Source organism: Platichthys flesus, chromosome 21 (genome assembly GCF_949316205.1).
Source record: "Platichthys flesus chromosome 21, fPlaFle2.1, whole genome shotgun sequence".
Classification (NCBI taxonomy): Eukaryota; Metazoa; Chordata; class Actinopteri; order Pleuronectiformes; family Pleuronectidae; genus Platichthys; species Platichthys flesus.
In genome coordinates this window covers 11,235,912-11,260,882 of record NC_084965.1, presented here as the reverse complement: position 1 = coordinate 11,260,882, position 24,971 = coordinate 11,235,912, and the positions used below count along the sequence as shown (strand labels likewise).

The 24,971-nt window shown below is 43.1% G+C and overlaps 1 protein-coding gene across 2 annotated transcripts; it reads right to left on the bottom strand.

The window, feature by feature from the left end:
• Positions 1–128: 128 nt before the first annotated feature.
• On the bottom strand, positions 129–24,905 carry mtrr (5-methyltetrahydrofolate-homocysteine methyltransferase reductase). 2 transcript variants are annotated; one of them, XM_062379220.1, is made up of 15 exons: positions 24,710–24,905; positions 23,713–23,857; positions 23,467–23,620; positions 23,212–23,329; positions 22,613–23,081; positions 22,413–22,526; positions 22,150–22,306; positions 21,883–21,971; positions 19,535–19,715; positions 15,413–15,455; positions 12,340–12,520; positions 11,606–11,724; positions 6,041–6,133; positions 2,607–2,810; positions 129–1,421 (listed from the first exon to the last, which is right to left on the bottom strand). In XM_062379220.1, the coding sequence occupies exons 2-15, from the start codon at positions 23,854–23,856 to the stop codon at positions 1,277–1,279; spliced, it is 2,211 nt and encodes a 736-aa protein (XP_062235204.1). In that variant the 5' UTR covers position 23,857; positions 24,710–24,905; the 3' UTR covers positions 129–1,276. The 2 variants fall into 2 exon arrangements, with proteins under 2 accessions (XP_062235204.1, XP_062235205.1); XM_062379221.1 differs by lacking the exon at positions 24,710–24,905 and adding an exon at positions 24,287–24,313.
• Between the last annotated feature and the right edge of the window lie 66 nt (positions 24,906–24,971).

Below are 24,971 nucleotides of genomic sequence, written 5' to 3'. Positions count from 1 at the left end.
TCCCAAACAATTTCCTTTGCCTCCCGATAATGCAGGAAAAACTTCCTCCCGCACACACCCGCAAATGCATGTGCGGTGAGGTCAAACGCAGCCTGTGTGAGCACAAGAAGAACTGAAGACAGCAGCGGTTCACACTGAGATGACTTTTTATTCCTCAGCACACTGGGACCAGTTGGGTTTGTTTTCACCACAGTCTGGAAGATTTGGGTTGTTTTGGCAGGACTAACGGTCCGTCTGCACAGAGCAGCACATCGTCCTTCAGAGGCACAACGTGTGTACTCAGCACTTACATGGTGTTATGAGGAATTAATGACAAAGTCAACTCCGTGGACTCTATTTAGGAAACTGACAGATTGTTTTTGTTTGGGGGGGATCCCATACTAATTATCATTATTTCCAAAATAGGATAAAAAGTCCATTATCCACAGTGTTTAGGATGAAAATATGATGATCCTGTATAATACTGGAGGAAAACAAAATCAAGCCAATTTACTGTCATTTTTCCTTTGTAATAAAAAAAATTGACTTTGGAGGTAAACTTTAATGCAGAGAGGTGGTTTGGCATATTCTCAAAAAATAAAATATTGCATGAAAAATATTAAATAATAATTTGTCCCTGAATGACAATAAGATTTGTTATGTTTGTGTGTGCGTGTGTGCTTGTGTGAGTGTCTATCCATGGTTATGAGGGCCAATTTTGGTTTAACACCATCATTGATACTCACGGAGTCAGTGGACTGTCTGAGCGTTAAGACTTGGTTTTAGGGTTAGGTATTTAGTTGTGATGGGTAAAGGGGCTAGGGAATGCATAATGTCAACGAGTGTCCTCACAACTATTGAGAGATGTGAGAGTGTGTGTTTGTGTGAGTGTGTGTACAGTTTAAGAACTTGAGATGATTGTGTTGTTTCAATCCAGGCTGGAGCGTCATCCCGCTCTCCGTCTCACCAGACGCTACCGACGGTAGTAAACACCAGGAGGAGCGGTGGAGGCTTTTCTCCACTGAAACACACATGTTCACACTGCAGGACCAATCTCCGACACTATTGCCCCGACCAAGGTCATTTCTGTTCAAACAGCCAAGCCCGAGATGATGTAGTGAACCGCTACCCCCGGGCTAGCAATGTACATTCCATCTTGGTAGCGCTGGGTGGTGTAAACTACCTCCAGGCTTCAGCATCCGCGATTTAATGGTTCTAGAGGTTACAGCTGAGCATGCTGATTCTTTTTTTACTTTTTATTTAGGTTGTAAAAAAGAAAAGCTCAGCATGTCCTCCGTCAGCCCCAGATGTCCTGCAGGTAGCGTTTCTCCTCTCTCAGCCCCGCCAGTCTCTTCATGGCCTCCAGTTGGTCCACCTGAAGCTCGGCTCGGACCATCTCCACCAGGGTGTCGTTCACATCCTTAGCCATGTTCTTTGCATCCCTGGATGAGGTAGAAAACAGTTTGAATATATTGGGAGGAAATGAGGGGAAACACAATTAATAAATACGTCTTCTGAGACGGTGCCCTGTGGCCTAAGCTGTTTGTAGAACCAGCGAGTGCAGGAGTGCATCCTGGGAGGAAATTGCTGAAATCTCTATCTGGCTGTCGCAGCACATTGGGGGAGATTCATCATCCAGCGGTGATGAATATTTTTTTGGACTCACTCAGTTGAGAGGTTTCAAAAGTCCTTTCACTCGGAGGTAAGGCAGTGACGAGAGAGGGGAAACAAAGGATGTGATATTGAGATACATAAATGTTGACAAGACTTGACTCGGTACGCACCTCGCTGTGTTTGAACGGGCAGATAGATCAAGTTGTTGTTGTTGTGAAGAGGGGATGGGGGGGGGGTGCATATACGCTATGAATGCTACAAGCTTCTACAAAGCGCTGCATCAGGGTGAGGGCAGCAAAGTGATGTGAGCGGAACGTTGCGACTGATTATACCTCGAATAGTGTGTGAGGGTTACGCGAGTGCGATTCTCTTCCCGCTCAATAACTCGCCCTCGAGCAAAGCACTTCGGCAGCTATTGTTGTTTTTTTTTCCTCCATGAATTCAGACCCTCGCTCTGAAACAGAGACGCTCGCTGCTCGACAGGTAGTTAATCAGCTTGGCTGTGTCACTTCCAGCTCCACGGCACAGGAGACTACGCTCAATCGGGTTTTGGATACACAAAACAATAGTTGTTAATGGGAGGCACTCAATGTCGTTCTCATGATTTTTCGACGGGAATTGTTGATGGTGAGAAGAAAATACAGAAACTCATCCCCCTCCTCCTTTGAGAAATTAGAGCTATTTCCTTTGTTTCTCTTTGTTTTTACCCCTGCAAATTGGGATGTGTAATTTGTTTTGAACACAGCCGCGTTAAAACAAGATTTTTACCTTTTGTAATAGAGATCACTGCGTTTCAAGAAACTCCCACGGTAAATAAAATGCTTCAATCAACGTGCTAATTGCTCAAGTAGGTTTTTTTTCCGAGTAATTTGATATATTGAATATATTTGCTATAACAACAGATTGGAACATCACGATTCACTGAAAAACTGAGCCACAACATGACGGGAACATCCCAGGTGGACATCAGGGCACCGCTGCTGTAAACAGTCTGACCGTTGAGTCGGTCTCACCCGCAGACGTAGAGGGAGCCGTTCCGTTTGAGCAGGATATCGGTGACGTCACGGCTGTTGAGCAGCAGGTTGTGCTGGACGTATCTGGGTCGAGCTACCGAGGTGGCGACCTCCTTCTGCTCCTCCTGCTCCGGGGCGTCTCTCGAGAAACACACCTTGAGGTGGTTTAGGACACCGCTGGTCACGAAGCCCTCCAGCTCCTCTCTGGAGGAACAGGAGACAGTGGGCAAAGTCAACATCCACACACTGTTTTTCCTGCAATGTTGTCGTGAATGGTGAAAGTGAGTCTATCATGTAACCGTGAATGGGGGTCCAACTTTGTGGAGAAAGCAGCAAATACATGTTGATGTTTTTTATAACAAAGAAATCACATTTGAAACTCTTGGCTCAACACTGCCAACAATTCAACTCAATTCTTCCCCCTAAGATATTTAGCAACAGCTTCAACCAGCATATAACCCAGAACATCTCAGATGGACAAAAAAATTCTGTCAAGCTCAATAGGATACAACTCTCACAGGCAAGGGGTTTTAGTCAGACAACCAATTTGTCTTGCTTAACGAGAAAAGTGCCAAAAAAAATAAAATAATCTGATTTCATAAGCAAGGTCAAGTCACTGTTGTAAGCATCTTTTTAGAATAATTCCTTCCAGCCTTACAGATTTGTGTAACCTTGCTCCCCATCGCTGGTTCTGCTTGCCAACTACTCCTTCGTCTGCCTCAGAGTTTTTACAGGGCCTGGGGTGCTATTGCAAGAGGAGGAGGAGGAGGAGGAGGAAGAAGGCAGTGAGGGAGTCAAGTTTACTGTGGCTCAGAGCATCATGTTTAAAGTTAAGCAGTCGGAATGAGTAAAACCGCACACACACACACACACACACACACACACACACACACACACACACACACACACACACACACACACACACACACACACACACACACACACACGACCATGGGTGAAGGTCTTCGCCTCAGGGGTCTGTGTATTGTGCAGTAACCCCTAGACTAAAAAAGGGCACTTTTCAATAACACACAGACACAGAATACTGAAGTGAGAGAAAAGTATTGTTCTCTTTTTTTTCCCCCTGTGCCAAATGTGTGCAGGATTATTGCTTCTTCAGCTACGCTCACCGGTTAACCTTTGATTGAAGACAGAGCTATTAAAAGAATCTTGTTCTTTCGACCGAGATGCGTGATTGTGAAATGTGTTTGAACACCGGGGCAACAACGTGAACAATCAGAGCGGAGGTTATTGGAATCCTGCTGCTTGACGTCTGATTGAGAATCGTAAATAACCATGTGAGGGGAACAGGAACCGCTGGACGGCAAAGGACAGTGACTTTTATTTTTTAGAAAAACACAATAACAGTCGAGAATTTCTGAGAGGCACAACCTGAAACTCCTCAGAGTGCCACACACACACACATATATACACTCATAACAGCCTGTGGCAATATCCCGGACCCTGACGTGAACCCAGCAGGCGTCCCAGTCACATTTCCCCCTGCAGCATGAAATCACATGCCATAAAGAGGCTGGGAAATCGGAGTGGGGGGAGAAGGATAAGTGCAGCGCCGGGGAAAAGGGGAGGACAAGTTTGATGTGACAAGCAGCCAGATTGGCATCAACCTCTCACAGGGACGTTTGAGTGCTGTTGGGTGATTGAGGCAGATCGCAAAGCTTTGTTTGCTTTCGCTGCAACGTTGGGCACATCCTGCCTTAATAATATTATTATATTTATAAGCATAAAAAGCCATTTATGAAAGTTCAGGTTTCGAACTTTTCTGTAAAAAATAAAAATCTGGGACACTGAGAGGTGGCACCGACTATGCTAAGCAGGTTCCTAAATTCCGAGGCGATCAAGTTGCACTTACTTACTTCTAAAGGGAATCCAATGGAGATGAATGCAGGCAGGTATGTTGTTCTCATTCTGCTAACCTATTTAAATTAAGTACAACTCTTCACGGGTGGCTCACGAAAAAACTGACTAATTGCTTTGGTCAACGCCGTGGGGGGGGGGGGGCTGATCATCAGAGACGCCCGCCCTGTGAACACACACTACCTGCTACCTGGCTGTGAGCTGCTGTTTAACGAAGGGATAGAGGACACCAAGGGGAACAAACAACATCCTCTCTGATCTATTCGCGTGTGATTAAGGATGCTAATCCATTCATGCTGTTTAATCCTACAAAAAGAAGTCGATCGGTGGCCCTGCGTTCAGTACATGCGCGCTACTGATACTAGGAAAAAGCCGATCAATTAAGGAGTGGGGGGGGGGGTGATCCACTCACAGGGTGATGTCACTACACCGTGCCTCAAAACAAGATCAATAGAAGAAAGTTAGTATAATATTCGGTTAAATTTAGTTGGATACAATTTCCATCCAATAATTTGAGCCAGGTATCATTAACAAATACTTATTATGATGAAAATTATCTCACTGGCCAATATTGACTTTTTTTGTTTCCACATCTCTCACTATAGAGAACATCACTTCCTATCTAGAATACAGCTTTGTGTCACACTATGGTCTATTCAGCAGAGGAGGCATTAAAGACAAGTGTTAAATCTTGTTTCACTGCGTTCACTCATGTATTCAGATTAATTTGAACAAAGTGCGCATTAAAGCCCGTCTAAGAATTCAGCCCAATGAGAGCTGTGAGAGTCAATCAAAACAATCAAGTTGTAAAAACAAAACATATCTGAAGGCTTCTAAAATGTTCCAGAGACATGAGTTGAACTTCAGAGCTGTGTGATAATTCTCTGGGGGTTTTACAATTTCTCCCCTAAGGATGAACTAAATATTTACTTATATGCAACTTTTAATTTTTTCGCAATATCCACAAATGCCACCTTAATATCACATAATTGCTAAAAAGGTTGCCTGAAATGAAAAGAAGAAATGAAAAGCGGAGGAATATTAAAGGTTTTCTGAGAGACTCATTACAATCATTAGCTCCTGAGCTGAGGAAACCAGGATATTTTATCAGCTTTGAATAGGATTCATAACATAGCAAAGCCTTCAAATACCCAGCTTTGATAAACAGTCACATAACCTCTGTGCAATATCCTGCTTTCACAGTTAAAGGCCAATGCAACAAGATGCTTGTATCCTTGATGCTTTATACCCGTAGGAAGAAAAACATTTGGCTTTGTCGGTTTTCTGTCCAAAGACCTTATGACACATCCTTGAGCTGAGAAGGCAGCACAGTGTTCGTGAAACTCAAACATATAATCGAAGATAAGACACCCACATGATACATACAGATGATAAAATGTATATTATACAGGTGATATATTTCAATACGCCGTGGCAAGGTGAAAAGGGACGTGGGCGGCAAGAGCAGTACGAGAGGTCAGGTAGAGTCTATGGAGGAGGTGTGAATGTAAATGAGGGTCGGACCACCTGACTGAGAACAGACACACACAGCTTACCTGAACAGGTAGTCCCCGTCTCTGTGGCGACAGCCGAAGAACAGCCAGGTCTCGCCAAACGCAGCCTCGGGGTTCGCCTGCCTCTCCCGCTCTCTGAAAGTCAAACAACGGAGGGTTAGCGGTCAATCAATACTAGCAGACGACCAGACCAGATGGGGGGGGGAGAGGAAGTCCTTTCCCGCGGCAGAGGTTAAAGAAGAGTAGTGACACCGTTAAGCTCTTTCTCCAGTGACAGTCCGCCGAGTGCCACGATTGCCTAATGCACGGAAACAACGATGACAATTATATGTATTATTAAATTTCACCCGAACAGGAGGACAGATCTAATCACTTTAGACAGGAAAACTAAAGTAGGCCTCGCCCTTCGTGTGTGTTGCTCGTGCGTTTATGTGGGTTCAAAAAACACTGCTCATGCAAAGGTGATTTCTCTTGTGGCTCGAGCGTCTGGCAAAGCTCCCAGAATCCTTTGCAGGCAATAGGCAACGCAGTGGCACAAAGCTGCTCTGAGGACGGCGGTCCTCTATCTGTGCTGCACACCTGCTGAAAAGGTGACAGGCCTCTACCCAGATAACGACAGTTGACCCCCCCCAACCTTTCATGATGCCATCAGTCAGGTGACTCTCTGAAGCGCCCGGTATTATCTGTGAGCCCTGTCTGGAGGGGGTTGACCGACCACGACGAGGGGCTCAGGGACGCCAAAGAGAGGCATTGAGACCCGGCCCTTTGTGCTGCACTGCTGCACTCTGAGGATAAGGTGCTGCTTCCCTCCTATAGATCCAATCCTTTGCTATTCATGAACTGATGGAATCATGCCCTGTGTTTTCCAGTACAAAAAACATTCAAATGGTGGCCAACTGTGTGTAGGAGCTTAAAAATTTGGGTGACTTCCACACAAATTCGGTGCTCAAATTATAGTTTGATCAATCAATTATTTCGAGAGGAGAAGAGAAAAGTTTTTACCAAAAAAATGTTGACATGCTTTGAATCATAACTTGTGTCCAATGTGGTTTTTTGGCACCAAAAGTACTGTTATCTTTCTGAAACCTGAAAAAATCTGTTCTGTTCAAAAGCTCAATGGATTGAAGACGTCTCCTGCATTACTCAAAGTAATATAATAATAACAGTCGTACACTTTATTTATTTAGCACTTCTCTTAACGATAAAGAAAATAACACCAGACAATAAAATAAAACAACAGAAGCTGAGAAAATAGAACAAAAAAATTGATAAAATCATGTCTATAGGATGAGTGAGTGTAAATAAGTAATAAAGACCCCAATGTCAATCATTTGTTAAAGCTTTCACAAAAATAAAGGTTTTAAGAAGAGATCTGTCTGTTTGTATCAGGGTGGATGAGTCTAAAATCCATCCGAGGTGAGAGAAAACAAACAGAGACTGACCAGAAGGCAAAAGCTTTTTATGTGGGAATCTGACCTGAGCCCAATGCTGTCAATGTAAAAGCTGCACCGGGTTTGTGACTTGCATTGTTATTGCTTGACTGACTTGAACCCGAATATGATTTCATAATTTTTGGTCCGAAACCCGGCTGACCCGTCCTTACAGGTCCCAAGAGGTACCAACGTACCAGGGCTCAGGTCCGTTATCCTCACTCAGTATATATACTGGGTTCCAAACAAAGAACAAACCTCAACTTCAGTTTAAGTTGAGCACAGAGAAACTTTTCTTTGACAATAGTCAAAAGCATATTTTGGAGAAGAGAGACATTTGACATCATCAGTGGTTTTCAAACTCTGGGGTGGGTCCCTTCAGAGGACATTAGTGCCTTCCAGCAGGGACAAAATCCTGAGGTGGCACTTCAAGTTTCATGTGGGAACAATAAAAGTGTTCATACTGTTCGAGACTATTAAAATTCTAGTTTTTTTAAAGCATGATAAAGTCACTGAGGACAAGGTGGCAAGAAGTTTGACTTCTCAGTCAAAAGAAAATTCTCAATTGTCAGAATCCATTTAGTCTTTTATGCTAATTTTCACCGAATTTGTAATGGTTCATTTAAAATTCAAATGTAGGAGGTTAAAAGGGGATTTAGAGGGACAACTCTTTTATCCCAAACATGCCCTGCTTTTAGCCTGTCTCTTTCTTTTTCTGTCACTGAAAAGTTTAATTTATTTGCATTGAAAGAAATGTGAGGACGTCATGGATTTGTTTTTTCTCTGTTTCCTGACATTTCCTAGAATGAAGAAGTATATTTACTGTTTCATATTCATGAACAGATCAGTCAATCGTTTCGTTGCGACTCCAGACTAATTAGCTTGAGTGAAAAAAACAAAATCAATGCAAATGTCTGATGGACAATACCAAAACAAAGCTTTGCTCTCCATTAATTTAATTAGAAGTTGACGAGCTAATAAAAAAAGAAAAAGAAGTTTGTTTGAACTTTATATCTGTGAATGAGGCTTGGTAAGAGAGCTGTCTGGCCGGGCTGATCCAAACACTCAGATCCCAGCCATTAGCATCCTGGACGAGATTCTTCTGATCTGCAGACAGCCTCGAGTAAACTCATTTTAGTGTGCTCGTCTCTCTCCTCTTGCCGCCTGCCCTAAAGGAATCAATACCAATATGAAAAACCTGGATTCCATTCTGAGTAGACCACACCGGCGCCTTTCCCTGAATACAAATCACATCACATCACATAGCCACACTATAACCGCCTGCAATGCAATCCCAGGGGGAAGCCAGCATCTACAGAGCACTCCATTTGGGGTCGAAATCAGAGGCGGCTGCCTTTCAGTGCTATTCAGCTGATCAGCGGGGGGGGGGGGGGGGGGGGACTGCAAGGGAAGCTGAGGTGAGGACTTGGTAAACATCACAATTATCTCATAGGTTTCATCTGTTTTCTCTACAGCTCCGTGCAACTGGTGCAGAGTGGCTTTTTAGGCAGAAATAATAATAATACAGCAAGAACAACCCCCCCCCCCCCAAAAAAAAAGTAAACAAACGACAGCTGAATCCAAAATGTTTTCATAATACAGGACGAGGTTGAGCAGCAAGATGCTAATTATAATCATCTGTCTGGCTATAAATGGAGACTCAATATTTATCCACACACACACAAACTTTAACACAATTTGTCTTATTGAATGATCCAAGTATGCCTACTGGCATACCTTGGTATTAATTTTTCCAAAATAAAAGCTTATTAGAGCTGCTAAGGAGATTAAGAATAACAACTCAGTTAAAATACGATAATTGTTTAATTGTCAATGCTCCGAGCGGAAAAACAGAAAGACACTGAAAATAACATTCTCCATAAAATCCTTCCACGCGAACAACAGCAATCAATACTCGATCAATTGGGGGCCTTATTAAAACCCAGTACCACCAAGTGAGGCGCTGACCTTCTTCTACTTGTAACCAGCACTACAAACTCATACAACGTACTCCTGAAAACAGCCATTGATTAACAGTGGGAGTGGAAAAGTGGAGAGGTAGGAAGATAAAAGTGCCCCGATGTTGTTTTGCTGCTAATAGGACCTTCCTGGGGCCTCGAGGCAGATTTCGGCGTCCCGTTGACAAACTGGTGATTGTTATCTCCTGTCAGAGCGCAGCGTCAGCCGCTGAGGCTTTGTTTGGAATCACAAGTCAGATGCTGTACAATGCCGCGCACCAGGACAGGTTTTTACAGTCGTCCAGCACAAAATGCAGCTGGCAGGGGAGAGGATGAGAGGCCCAGAGAGGGAGAAGAGACTGAGAGGCTGGCAAACCCTTTCACACTGGGTTTTTACTCTCAACAGCGAAAGAGCCGAAAAGCAAAATACATTTGGAATTAAACAAAAGGCATTTTCAAAATCCAAAACATTGAACTTTGAAGGAGGCATTTTGTAAAGGGCTTGTAGATTTTTGGGTTTATGAAACAAAGCCCTTGAAAAAGCCCAGTTGAGGCCTCAGTTGACGAGCAGGTTGGCAAGGACAGAGCATTAACATTTAAATGTGCATATCAAAATGTTCGATTTTACAGAGAATTGTTTGGGCAGCGCTGGAAGGATCAAAGTAAGACTGATATGTTGATACCACTGCCTAACACCACCACTGCCACCAAGGAGAGGAGTCTGTCTGCGAGCACTGTGACCAGGTCAGTCCACAAAAAAAGAAAACCGCCTGCCATCTTCAGTGCTCCCGCATCCTGAAGGCACAAACACCTCCCACCCCCAGAAGACCACTCACCTTCTTCAGACAATCCCAGCCGCGCCATCGCTCAGGCAGATGCCGTGTCACCTCTCAGAGCAATCACCCCCGGCCGACGCCGCCCGCCACAACAGAGGAGACTTCCGGGGGATTCAGAGACAATTGGAGTTGACTGGGGCACAACCTCATTTATACAAAGCCACCCAGAAGTCAGACATGTCAGTCGGACTAAAAATGTTCACTCCACCTTCTCGGAGTCATGGCGGCTATGGGCCTGCATCAACAAATGGCCATCAGCCTGAATAAGAGAGGCTCGAGTCACATTCATCGTCTGGCAGGTCATCTTCTCCAGGTCTCCTTTCACCCCTTCAATTCGGAGACTTTAAACAAAAGCCTTTCCTGATTCCACTCCTCAAGTATCGAGACTTAAACAAACTGAAGAGAACTATGACGCACCCAGCTAACAGTCAATATCCCAGCGGCAGCTCATCAGCAATTACAAGCAACGATTTACACCAACAATGCGGACACCACCTACAGAACTTAATACTTTCAAATCAATAAAGCGCCAGGTGCTGCTTCGACTCCTCACTGTTCATTACACGTCAAGTCATAAGTGCGTGGATTGAAAGACGGCTTCTTTTCCCCAGTTGAGAGACGAGTGAAGTATCTGAAATAATCCCTAACGTGATCACCGACCTTGCCACGAGATTAATTATGTCTTATGAGATGTACATGACATGGACTTTTACAGGCTTTGAGCGGGGCCTCGTTTAATTGCCTCTGCAGATTACTTTGGAAATATCCGTAGATGATGTGCACTTCACGCACATCACTTTCAACCGCCATGAATATTCATCACGGGGCGCAGAAGTTTCAGCCCGAATAATCCGTGACACGCAGCGCACCAATCAGCACACAACCCGCATGGTTCTGACGCTCGACATGGACGTTTGACAGGCCGACTTCAGCAGCACTTCTTGTCTTAATAACAGGGGCACGGGATCAAGGGCATTACCACATGCACTTGGTGGAGACATTTGCAAAAATGCTATGCCTCTCTCTTGATAAACTGTCTTTGTCCTCTTCTTCTTGTTTTTTTTGTGAAGTCTAGACACTGAGGCTGCACTTTTTCCACGCAACATGATGTCACAAACTTCTGGAAGTTGGTGCAGGAACGTTTGTGTGCTTTTATTTTTTTAAATCTTGAGAACAGGGTAGCGAAAATGTAAAAGAAGCAGGAAAGCGAGGTGAGAGAGCTTCTCAGTTTCCCCGGAAAATTCCTGAAGTCGAACATGACTCACCAGGGGAGATAAAAACAAATGGCAAACTCCTCTCCTGGCAATGAGATAATCACCTTTATATAAAGGAGATATTATTATGGTGTGTTAACAAGATAATGTAGTGTCAAATTCGCGATACCTTTGCTGGAGGAAACCGATGAAGGGGGCAACGCCTGTGCCCGGGCCGACCATGATGAAGGGCAGCGACAGATCAGAGGGAGGCCGGAAGGAGCAGTTGGGTCTCAAGCTCACATGGATCTAGGGTCAGAGGCCATTAGAAAGCATTCAAAATAATGAGAGTAATTACAAAAATGCTGAGAAGCCACTGTGGGCCTACCAATCTATTAATTGATGTACTTAATATTCTAAGACATACTAATGAGAAAACGCACAAGCTCCAACTGGAATCCATAGAGGCTGTGGTGGAGATTTACCTGCTCTAATTTAAATTCATTTTTGTAATCAACCACAGTCAACTGGCCCAAAGCTTCTGTTTTATTCAGCGTCTCATGAATTCAAACTGAGTTTCCAGAGGAGTTTTTAAAACATGTAGTACAAACCGGTTGCATCCCTCATTCCAGAAACCGAAGTTTTCTGATATTCCACCTTTTCTTTTATTCAGTGATGTCTCGAACTTTAATATTTGAGGATTTGAGGAATGGGCTCTGTGGGCGTTCTTATTAGAAAAAATTAAGAAAGTATGGAAGGTGTGCAGAGCTACATGTGTTTTTCCTCCCTATGAGTGTGGGGGGAGGGGGGTTGCTGTGAGAGAACTTGTGAACTCTTGTTCTTGCAAATTTGAACACTTAAAAATGGATAAGCCAAACAAGAGCTCGCAAATTTGCACAGTCTAGTTTCCAGGGTGCTCATTACCTTAGGCAGAGCCGGGCCGCCAGAGCGCTCCACCCTCTCCGGGAAAACCAGGCCACGATTGATGAGGTCAAACAGCCAACCGGTACACAAACCTCGCCTCCCAGCAGGCCGTCCAAAGCATGCTGGGAACTCGACCACGTTGAAGACAAAATGCAGCTTGCCTGGATGCTTGAGACAGGAGCTGCGGAGATGAGACCACAGAGAGTTGAAGACGGAGGAAGACAGGGAGCGGGGAAACAACAACAGTGGGTGAGAGAGGGTGTGCAAGACATACAAACAGGCAGTGACAAGCGGGAAGATGCACAGAGACTAAGAAGTGTAAAATGGAGTGAAATATAGACAAGCCAAGGCAGAACAGATGGGTACAGAAAGACACGAGTATTACGAGCCAGGATAAATCTCGAGACAGGACAACACTGCGTCAAATGATTCACACAGAGAGCCCGTCAATAAAAAAATTCACATTTCAGCAGCTGAACAAAGTTACAAGGATACGTGACGTGCGAGTCGAACGGCATTTACAAATATAGACATGCCCCTCGGTGTGGGTTAAATTATAAATCGGCACCAGTGGTTCTCGAATGTTTTCTATTGCCTGACGATGTCCAGTCAGATGAGCTCAATTCCTCTTCCATCAACAACTTGATCGCCCCCTGGTGGCAGGCTCTAGTATATGTCGTATACCCTGCTGCCCCCATGTTAGTGAATGGGACATGAACCTCACAGGGAAGTCAGAGTACATGTTAGATCAAATGTTTATTTTGCCGTTAAGTTAAGGTTTAGTTATTTTATGTAATAAATTGGAGTTCAATGTAATGATAGATAGAGACTGAGTAGCGATTGGCTGGTTGAGTGTGTGACACTGTGGCTCCACACCACAATCACTGCAGCACAGACACATGGCTCCAAATGAAATCAAGAGAGCAAGATGGTGACGTTCCAAGATATTTTAGATTAATTTGTCTGTTTGACGGGACGAGGTTGAAATGCGTCTTCCATCTTTTTTTACATTCTATGATCTAAACCATTTGACAATTGTTTATTAAATCATAATTTAACGTTTCTCAAATAAGCTGGGACACTTATCACCTTCTTTCCACATACCCCCACCACCACCATCAACTACATAAGCCCCCTCCAGGGACAAAAGTTCCCCTGCTGGATATAAAAAACCCAATAACATCTTCTTCAGCTTCATTCTAGACTTAAAAATACACTTATGGGAGCGAGATGGGTTTTTTTTTAACTTTCTGTCTGTCGTCAATAAAACCGCCTCTCCCTTCTCCCCAGTCTGGTCCTCACTGCTGGCTGAAGCCTTCTCTCGCTCCCTCATCCTTCACTCTGCAGTTCCTGTGGGCCACTGGAGACCTCTATTGACCACAGCATCAATAATGCAGGCCTCTAATGTCTCTGCACCATCTGATAAACTACAGCCACTGTCTCTCCTGTCCGTTCTCCTTCTCTCCACACAAACATAGACTGGTGCACACACACACACACAAACACACACACACCAGCAGCTAAGTGAGGGACTAATGAGAGGAGTGGAGAAGTTTTGACATTTCGTTAGATGATGCTGTTCCACATGAGCTTTAAAGCAAAGTTAATGGGCACTAGCTTAACAGGAAGAGCAGATCAATGACTGGCTAAGTGAGGCAAAAAGAAGGAACACTTGAGCCTATTTAAACTAAGCGCGACCTGCTGAAGGCAAAACAATATTTACAGTCCATTATTCATCAACCCTTCATCGCTGACCTTACGGGATGTTTATATCTAAACAAAGACACATAGGACATGGACTGATCAAGGTATAACTAGGGAATCTATATCTAAAGCAGTTTACAACTGAGTGGCGACATTCAGTACAGTAGGAGACCTTGAAGTAAGTGTTAAGTGCTGAGTCTGTTCAGTGGGAGTTGGAGATCAGGTAGAGAAGTGAACCTAAGTAAGTGCTAGTTTGGCATGTGAGGCTGTTAGAGGTGTTAGGAGAGGATATGCTCTCGGAAGAAATGTGTGGTTTTTGAAGATAGACAGAGACGGTTATGTTCTGCATTTCATAACAAACTTTAGATACTTGCATACATAGGTTGGGCTACTTTTTAAAGCGGTTTCTAAATGTCTCTAAATATCGAAAAAATATGAAAATGCTAAACACTTTCAAACTATTCCTGGAGCCATTTTACAACTCAATCTCTCAGATGTCAGATAATTTGAACGGCCGAATCCAACACTGCAGAGGCATTGGCAAAATAGCAGATCTCCAGTGGACGGCACGGCACGGCTGCCAATAGAGCACGATCGATATAAATCTCATCATGCATACTCTAACTGCCTCGTAGTGCATATAAACAAACTGAAGGAGTGAAATATCATGACACAAGCACAGGGATGAAATATTAACAACCCATTTACAAAAAAAAGGTGAGAAGGTCACAAGACCCCCAAACAATATTTATAATTGTCCCAGGATGGCAACATAAAATTGCTATTTACAGTTTAAATCATAAGGAAATGTACAATTATGAACTTTGGCACAAAATACATCCTCCTCTCATCATCAATCTCCAACCGAAGCCTGATTTTTCGGGATGTACCTATAATTTAGAACTACTCTGTATCTTCTATACAATCTAATTTGGAAGATGGCAACTATTCAAAAAGATTTAATCAGGTTTCTCATTCAGCATTTCTAAAGATGCCAGAGGAAAGAAAAACATATTTCTGTTGAAGCTGAGAAAATGATAAAAGGTTACCATTTTTAAATTAATAAGATGATCATTTATTTCCTTAAGATGCCATGGTTCAGATGCATCACTGTTATAAATGGTAAAACATGTTTTTTTCATGAAGGCTAAATCTTTTTTTCTGAATAATTTCCATAACCAAACACCAGTTGGAAAAACGACCAAGACCACATATTATTCAAGCCCAGAGTGAGGCAGGTGTTTTTAGATATAGGTCTACGTGATCATCTGCTCAAAATAAGACAAATGCATACGGACACGTGTTATTCCAGAGACATGATACTAAAAGAGCCCCATTATTTGCAGTACAACATTCTCTGTCATCTTACCTGGCTGCTGAATAAGGCCTGGGCTGCAGTTTCGGCACATGCTCTGAAAGGCAAGCACAACTGTCAGTCATCCTGCCGTCATGCTAAGATTTAGTTTCACAGACACCTCTGACAGAGCGGAGACATAACAACTGAAAGTCATCTCGCTCCATTGAGACGTCCTCCCTGCCGATCCATCCTCGGCAGCCCCCACCCAGGTTACGCTCTTGTTTCTAGGACACACTTCTATATTTATGAAAATTACAAACTCAGGGTTATGGAATCCCATGTGTCCAGATGTGGAGCCACCAGGAGACAGATTGCTTATGCAGACCTTATTTCAATGCCAGCCATGAAGGTGCCCTCTTTTGCGTAATATGTACTGTGCATTGCATCTGGGAGGTGATGTCGGAAAAGTCTGGCAAATTAGCATGAGTCAGAGGCATCTTCTGAAGCCGCAGCAACAGGATACGCCATTTGCGATGCTGTGGCCGCCACAAACTATTAGAAGTGAGCAAAGAGAATGATTGAGAGTCGTGTGATGTGCTTGCTATGCACTCCCTCACATTCCATTTGTATTTCAGTGACAGATGAACCTGGGAAAGTAACGGTGCGCCATATGTACCAGCTGAGGCCCCACAATAACACATTTTTCTGCCAAAGTGCTTGGGAAGACAAACAGCTGGACGAAATCTGCTCTCTTCTCCATTTGTGGATTTCGCTGATATCTTAACAGCTCAGTATGTGAGTAAGGCAGCTCCACACTGTGACGTCTATTTAATCTCTTTGAGCTGAGTTTTTTTTTTTTTTTTTAAAGATGACGCGTGAAACTCTGAAAATTCTGGAAGAAAGCTTTTGCACAAAAACATAGACCCTGCACAACCCTGCCACATTTCCTTTGACTTAACCAGAATCCTTCTATTCCTTCATATTTGTTTTAGATTAATAAATAGTGATCTAATGACTGATTAACTAAAATTTAATGACTCCAATTACTTGGAGAAAATCTAAACAAGATAAACATAAGGCCTAAAGCTTTTCGTTTCTTGCGCTATTCGCAGTACAACTTGTTTGAAGCTGTGCAAATAAACATATGGTATCTCGAGGGAATACAGAAGTATGTATATGGATAGTGTGTTCGTCATTTTGTTTGTATATGTACTAAGAGACAATGTCTCTTCTTGTTGATATGTTTGATTAAGGCTGATGGAAAGAAAATCTGTTGGAGGAAGTCTCAGGGAGACCAAGATGTCTTAGCATAGGAGAGTTAAAGCTGTTTAAACCCACACAGTTCTCCAGGCTTTTCTATGCAGGATGTATATAAACCAAAATGTTCTCATACGACACAAACTTATGTTGTAGATCCTCATCACCTCTGCCCCGCTGAGAAGGACAAACTTACAAAGATGTTCGACTGGATGGACAGGCAACTTTGACCCAGAGAGCTAAGATTACAGGCTGGCCTCGCTTTGATATAATCAATATGCTTGTTCTGTAGATCCAACCCACAGTGAGTCATTTGTAAATAAATCTTCATAAATAAAAATCAGTAAGCTGCAGCAGAATGGACCAAAAAAAAAAGAAAAGACTTCACGATTTGAAAGTTTTCTATGAAGGGGCAGGAAGTACGTATCTGGACTTTTCTTATAGTTTCTGGACAATCATCACATACAACATATTCTGCAATCCTTCAGCGAGAGCCCCTCTCAGCGAATGGCCGCATCATGCCCGTTAACACGATCTGCTGCAGCCGCACGGCGCTCAAGTTCTTTCACAGAGAGACAGTACATGTCTCGAGCAGAGGACAATCAATCCATCATCTCACATCACTGCATCATCATCATACCGCTGCTGGATACAAAGAATAGATCACTTTTAAAGCGCAACACCGTTTCTCTTTCGCAGTAAGTGGCTTGAGGATACATCTGAAAATATGTATTTCACAATGGGGGGAAAAAAAGAAAAGTTCTGTAAAAATACAGTCCCAGGGTTCCAGCAATGTTTTTCAGAGATGATCATTTTCAGGGGGTATCATCGATCACACTGCACAGTGTTATAATCTATTCCATCTCCAAAGTCTCTGTGTCGGAATATATATGCAGAGGCAACATTTTAGTGGGGGGGGAGATAGCAATGTGGTTGAGCATAGAAGTTATATATCTTAAGATATATGGATAGTTTCTTTGGCTGCGGATGAAATTAAGGAGGCTGTTAGCATTAAAGCATGATGATGAATTCTCTGTGGGAAGGTTTTGCTCATCTTTACTTTTTCCCGCTGCTTTCAAATGCTTAATTCAAGTTCGGAGAAAAGAAGCTGCTAGCTCATGCTTTTCCCAGAACCATTTAAAATGTATTCTCGAGAATTTTATTATATTTTAAATAAAAAAGATTTAAAAGGGGGGATTTGTGATTTGCAGTACATTCTCTGTGACCAGGAAACTTCTCTGGATAGAGAAAGAGCCCCAGCCTCTTGAGATACAGACATATTCTCTTTACTTTACTTCAGTTAAGTTTACTTTCTACCACAGGTCACAAAGAAAAAAAAAAGAAAGAATAAACCTGGTACAATACTATTTGAGCCCTGCAGTAAAGTAAATTGAAAAAAGATGCTCACGGACAGCGGTCAGTTCCCGGAGGCTATGAACCCAAACCTTTTTTTATCTGACACACAATATGAAACAATGGAGCATATAACAGGAGAGCTGACTGTGAGAGGCAGGCATCCTTCTCGGTTCACACCCATCATTTACTTTTAGACCCCGTCTGCACTCGGCCAACAGAAATCTGGACCTCCACATATCTCTCCTCATTATTTATCGTCAGTGTATTACAGCATAAACTCTGATCAGCAAACACCTTCCCCAGGGTCGGGCTAATGAACCGAGAACTGTGCAAAAAAATGCTTTAACTCTGACACACTGAGTCCGAGTTGACCATTAACCTACGACCCAGGCCGAGTCTGTGCGTTATGTGTCCTTGCTCAGCTCAGCGGCTCACCAGTGAACGGCCCTGTGTACCCGAAAGTAACAGCTGTTGCCCTGAAGGGTCTCCGAATGCATATTTTTCACGAGGGCCTGATTTGCCAATTTCTGCATCGGCTCACCACCGGAAAAGGGGCTGCGGTTGGAAAGTAAAGGCCGGGAATAACTGACATTGAGGTGGGGCCGATGGCTGTGACACAGCTGCTTTTAGAGGACGGTTCAAGTTGTGTGTGAAGCTGCAGCCAACTCATTTCACTGTCTGGTAAGTTTCAGTCAAATCTTATTAGATCTGTAGTGAAGGAGCGGCCAACTGTCCTAATGAGCTGAGAGAAAATGTTAGTTTTACACCAACAGCTGGCTCAAAGGGTCAAAGACGGGGTGGTGTGGATTGCACACAGCAGCAAGATAGATGATCGGTATTATTGGCAGGGAGTTGGATCGTAATAAAAACTGAGAGAGTGGCTCTTTACTTGTAGCTGCAATAACACAATCATAACCACAGCAAAAAAATACTGGACTTGAGACAAGGAAATTACCCTTCGGGGAGCCCGCCGATGACCAGTGTCTTGACTATTCAGTGCAATTAAATGCTCTCACAAAGTCGATCTGTCAACAGTGCACACAAATCTCTGTTAACTGGGGCTGCAGTGACCCCTACTGGTTTAAAACCAACCAAATAGGCAAACCCGCCTGAATACAGATGGTAGACTTGACATAACCTGAGGTCTCATTAAAAGTGAAATGACTCGTTTCCGAAGGGAATTATTCCACTGATGTCTTGAACAGGGGGCAGCCGAAATCACACCCACATGTCAATCACTGTAATTCCCCTTTCACTTAAACCGACATGAAAGCCAGCTTTAATTAAATATTAATCTATTATAATAAAATAAATAATGAAACACATGAAAAACATCCTTAAAAACATGTCAGGATATTCATATTACTCATTAGTTACTGGATTTGTCTAGTAACTTTAAGATTGAGTAAATTCGAATGAAAAAAAGCTAAATAAATGGGATTTTTGATCAGATGTTGTACTTGTTTGCCCAATGAAGTGATGTAGACGTTTTTTACAAAATACCACAGATAGATATAGACACACAATACTTTTGGACCTCATGACTGATTGACTGTGTGAGAAAACAGCAGGGATTCTGACCTATGAGGAGGCTGAGAGGCGGCGAGCAGGACGGAAAGGCTGCCAGCAGCTCCGAGACGCTGAGGCTCGGGTCTCTCATGTACAGGTTGTAATCTGCGGCGCCTTGTTTGCTGCAGAGCTCCTGCAGTCTCCTCCTCTGCACGCCATCGGCCGTGTGCTCCACCAGCGCTCGTAGAAACGCCTGACAGAGAGAGAAATTGCACGTGAAGTCGCTTACTCAGGCGCCCGCTCACCGCTGTAAAAAGAGGAGCCGGTAAATACATTCTGTGCAGGAGAAACATCAGTGCCACACTGTGCACAGTGACCATAAAATATAAATCCTTTCACGTTTACTCTGTAAATGAAAAGGTAGAGCAGCCTGACAATAACTCAGTTAAGGAATACAGACAATTTAATATGCACAATCACTTTCTGCCCCATCAAACTATCATTTAGCTTTTAAATGCTTTTCAAGCCATGGAGGAATGAATAGAGGCATTCTTCTAATCCTCGGGCAAATTAATCAAAATCAATTCATACGTTAAATCTGCAGAAGACAAGCTGAAGCTTAGGAGACATTTCATCGATAACTGTTTATTATTCTTTCTGTAGGCAGTTATTTAAATTGCGGGATTAAAAAGGGTTCAGGGAGAAAAAAATGTATGCAACAGCTGCTAAACATTAAGAGTTATTTGATTTTATTCTGAAAACCATTTATCAATCCCATACAGCAACGAGAACCTCTAAATATTTGTAGCGCCGAGTCTTCTGGAGAGTTTCAGTGATTCATTATAGTTTACGAGTGCACATAGGCACAGATCAGTAGCACATTCTTGCTTGTACTCAAAGAATTATTACCCTCATCTTCCAAATCCATTCAATAGACCCAGCACTTCACCAGTATTTGACTCGTGTCAAGCGATGGTGAATTTAAATGTCAGAGGGAATGTGTGATATATTCTCACATTTGTCTCAGTAGAAACGGTGAGACAGGTGCAAGTATACCTAGGTTTATATGACGCTATTACACATAGTATTGGGTAGTGTACTCACTATAAGAGTCTGCTGGGGTTATTATATTTCACTATCCTCAAAAATCATGGCTTTTAAAAAATTATAGGTGCTGTAAACGCTTTTGTAAAAACAGATAAACTGCATGGACTACATAGGCAGGCGTTGTAAAATAAAATCCTGACTGCCTTTACTGCCTTGTAAGTGTGTAGACAACACTCTGACCTGCAGCAATCAATTTCCGTGCAGGCGTTTAATAACACTGGAGAGAAGGAGTGTGCACAAGTAAGCAGCAGGGAAGTCGATGGATCGGGGCTGTTACGACTCAGACTGGGGCTGAAAAGTGGAAAATAATCACGGGCATTTGGACAATTATTTTGTAATAGTCCCCTCAATCTTATCGCAGAACATTTTATTTTTATGTTAAGTGTGTGCTGCAGACTGCACAATATTTTAAATTGTTTTTTTTTTTTCTTGAGGAGCGACCGGCTTGCTGCCATATTTTGACATTTTAACAAATTGTCTTCATTTTGGCATTTGGTGCGCACACTGTTTACAAAAGCCAGGGAATTACTGATGCAGCTCATGCCAGAGGGAAATTAATAGTTTTCAATTTCATTAGAATATGGCAGTTTTTTCTTATTGAATAATCAATTTAACTTGCATAATCAAGATGAGGACACAATGTTGAGCCAGAATATGGGAGATGGATATTAGACACAGGCTAAGGAGTGGAGGACGTGTCAGCCACTGTGAGTAAAGGGACTTAAACCCCTTTCCCACTGATCAAGAAACCCACTCACATCTGGCTTTTGTCTCTGCAATGGAGATGGATACAATCAGCCTTCACTCCTACGTTAAACGACTCTGTAGTAGACACTGCTCGGTACTGAGGGAAACAAGAGACCTGGGTGACCTCGCCAAAGGTCAAGGTGCGTGTTACATGTTCACCAAATGTGTTAATCTCCATTGTCCAAACAAAACTCATTATTTCAGCCTCGAGCAAGACCAAGTAAATGCAGTCCCGCCTGAGCTCATTAAAACAAACTATGGACCCCTGCAAACATTTGGGGTCGTAACAGACTGTGTCAGTACCGATAGGTGTGCTCAGTGAAGAAACCAGTGCCGAGGGAACCAGTCAAAGTGTAATTGCACTTCTGCCTGAAGAGAAACACACTGCTCCTCTTTGGAGAATTGGAATAAAAGAAGTGTGCGCTGGCTGGAAAAAAACATGACACTTAAGTAAAACAGGAAACTACTCCCCTCTTATTATGCTGACACACAGGTTGACTGGCTCGGTTGATGCAATTTACAAAGTCAGTCGCTGCAGAGTAATGTTTGGACACACTGTACTCTACCTTCTTAGGGACGCTTCTGATCTCCAGACACCAAGTGAGCAAGTACAGCAAAGAAAGGCTCTGGTGGATGTAGGATGGCACCTGGGCACCTGCAGCCGGGGAGCAGAGGGCATTAGAAAATGATCCTGACAATAATAAAACCAGAACCTTTTGGAAAGTAAAAACATATATATGAAATGTGCATAAGTGATATTGTGTTGTCAGAGCGGTTTACTGTTGTGTAGTGTAAATAAGCATGATAAAATGATGTGACAAATGCAACCCCACCTCTTTTCTTATGATCCTTTTTTAGGGAAACATGGACATGGCAGTTCCTCTGGTCGTGAAGGCCCAATCTGTGGAGCATCTCCTCCACCTCTGCGGCTCTGTTTGGGCAGAACACATCAAACGAATCCCCCGGCTCATATGCTATCGTTGGGTGAGCCTGAGAACAAAGAGGACGCATCTTAAGTTTAACCTGCCAACTACAACTGTCTGAATTCACACTGCAGGATTAAAAAACTGAACTGACTTTATTCTGTCCAACTTACAGAGATGTCCAACTCTAAGAGAAGGCCGGTCTTGACTGAATCTCCACTGGTCAGGTGCACCGCCCTGTTTATGGGAACCTCGTGAAGACTTTCTTTGTTTGGCTGTTCAACAATCTGGAAAAAAAAAAAAAATAAGAAGAAGAAAAAGGTTTAAACTAAGGCACAGATAAAACAAAATTATTAGCAGCATCATTCCTCACCTGTTCCATTGTGCCCACATCCTGGAGAGAGACATCCAGGTACGGCGGAGGCAGAGCAGGAACATTGAGAGCACACTCTGACAGCGGGGGCACGGAGCATGTCAGAGAGGCTGACAATGCAACAGGGGGAACTTCAGCAGCCCCGGCCTGTGTCTGCGGTGCTGATGCAGAAACACTGTCGGTACCACGAGACCCAGGAGAAGTAGCCCTGAGATTTGAATTAGCAGAGGCAGAAGCTGAAGCTACAGGTGCATATTTGGAGTCCGGGTCGACAGATGCCGTGAGTGACTTGCAATTCTGCTCATCACTAAGGCTTAGGAGGTTAAGTTTGACGTCTGATATCTGTGAATCAGGAGTTTCCTTCGGTAAATCCCTCGACTCCCCTTTCCTGTCAGAAGCCATTATTGATAATGCTCCTTTAATTGCTTTCCACAGTCCTTCAAGCCAGGGGTCCACCACCACCTCCAGACTGGAGAGAGCAAAGTTTAGAAGATGAGAAATGACAGCAGAGTACTCAAAAGAAGAGATGGATAAGATGATAAGACAGATGTTAATGGAGAAAACTGAAGGTCACCACTTAAGTTCCCTGCAGAACTTACCCTACACCATCATCTGCATATCCTGAAGCATAGAATTGCGTGGCTCCAAGTTCCTGTAGACGACGCTCAACTGTTTTCCCACAGTTGCAGAAATTTGCATAGTTTGTGTCTCCTAACGCTGGAGCAGACAGAGGGAAACAGGTGATGATGTCTCGAGCCAGAAACATTCAGATAGTGAAGAATGGTTTGGAGCATTTGACACACACGCTGCAAAGAGAGCTACTGCAGACCCTCATAATGCTTGATGGAATTTACCTAAAAGTGCATAGCTAAGGTGTTTATAGTGGTCAGTGGAGAGAGTCTTCTCCTTGATGCGCTTTACAAATTGCAGGGCATTGTCGGGCGGCTCCCCGTCTCCAGTAGTAGACAGAATAAAGACCAAGGGGGCATTCTCCTTCTCCAAATTGTACTGGAACCATATGAATAATCAATGACTTCTGTTTCCACAGTCCATATAAAAAAAAATTATAGATTAATATCCTTACAAATCAGAAAATTTACCTTCTCATTCTCACTCAAGCAGCTGAGTTCAGCTCCCAGTCCATGGTCCTGGGCCTCCTCAGCTATCCCCTCTGCTATGGACTGAGCTTGACCCTTCTGAGACCCGTACAGAATAACAAACCGAGCCTGCGCTTCACAGGGCATGCTGGAGCATTCCGGAAAAACAGTGACATTTGTAGATTTACATATTCATAAAATGACATTTCCCAATTTACACTATTCTTCACAACAGACGTTTGACTTGTCATAGTGAGCGACAGTGAGTGCACCGAACTTTACACCTTCAAAATATAACTTTAAATTCACCTTTTCAGAAATGCCTTCAATGCGTAATTAATTATGTATATTTCGTATTTTCTATTTGCTTCATCTATTTTTAACCGATATGAAGTGTTTTTGAACATTGACATGCTTTTTAAATACAATTCAATATTATTATAAGTATTATTGATATTATTATTTACCTAAAAGATCCTATAAATTGACAAAGACAAAAAGTAAATAATACAGAGCTGGAGAGAATGAGTGGCAGATACTAAAAATCTAACTGTGTTTTGACTTGATCTCCTCTTACCTCCATACTTGAGTATGTGACAACTGACACACAGACTGACACAGACCCCCCCCCCCCCCCCCCCCCCCCCCCCCCCCCCCGTACAGTGAAGCACAGCGGACCTGAACGCCACCACGAAGAACCCGGAAGTTGCATCACTTTTTGGCGTTGACAGCGTCCATGCAAGTGCACGTGGATTCGAGCATGTAAAACATTTTTCCAACCGAATTAAAAACTAATAACGACGATAGCAGAGACGTGTTGTAAAGATAGCGGTTGCTGACTACATCACTAACGGGGCTCATGCTGGTTTGCGGGAGAGAAATAGCTCATTCGCGGTGTCTTTTTACAAACGAAAGTCCGATCAGGACATAGAAGACATCAAAACACGATATAACACATTGATGAATAAGCTGTGGTATTTGTAATGAGTTGTGTGTTTACCTTTAGCTGTAGCTTTTCAGTCCAGTCCACTCTGCCCTGTAGAATTATATCAACACTTGAAATCACGCGAGATTAGAGCGGACTGTGATTGAACGGGCTCGGAAGAAACCACTTTAAAATAAAGCATTTTTCAAGTTATAACTTTAAAATAGAATTCATTAAATACTCGAAACGATTATTCAGCGTCGTATAATAATTTAACAACTGGGTGTCGCCACAATGTCCGAAGGGAAGTGGATTAGAGGAACCCACTTCACGCTAC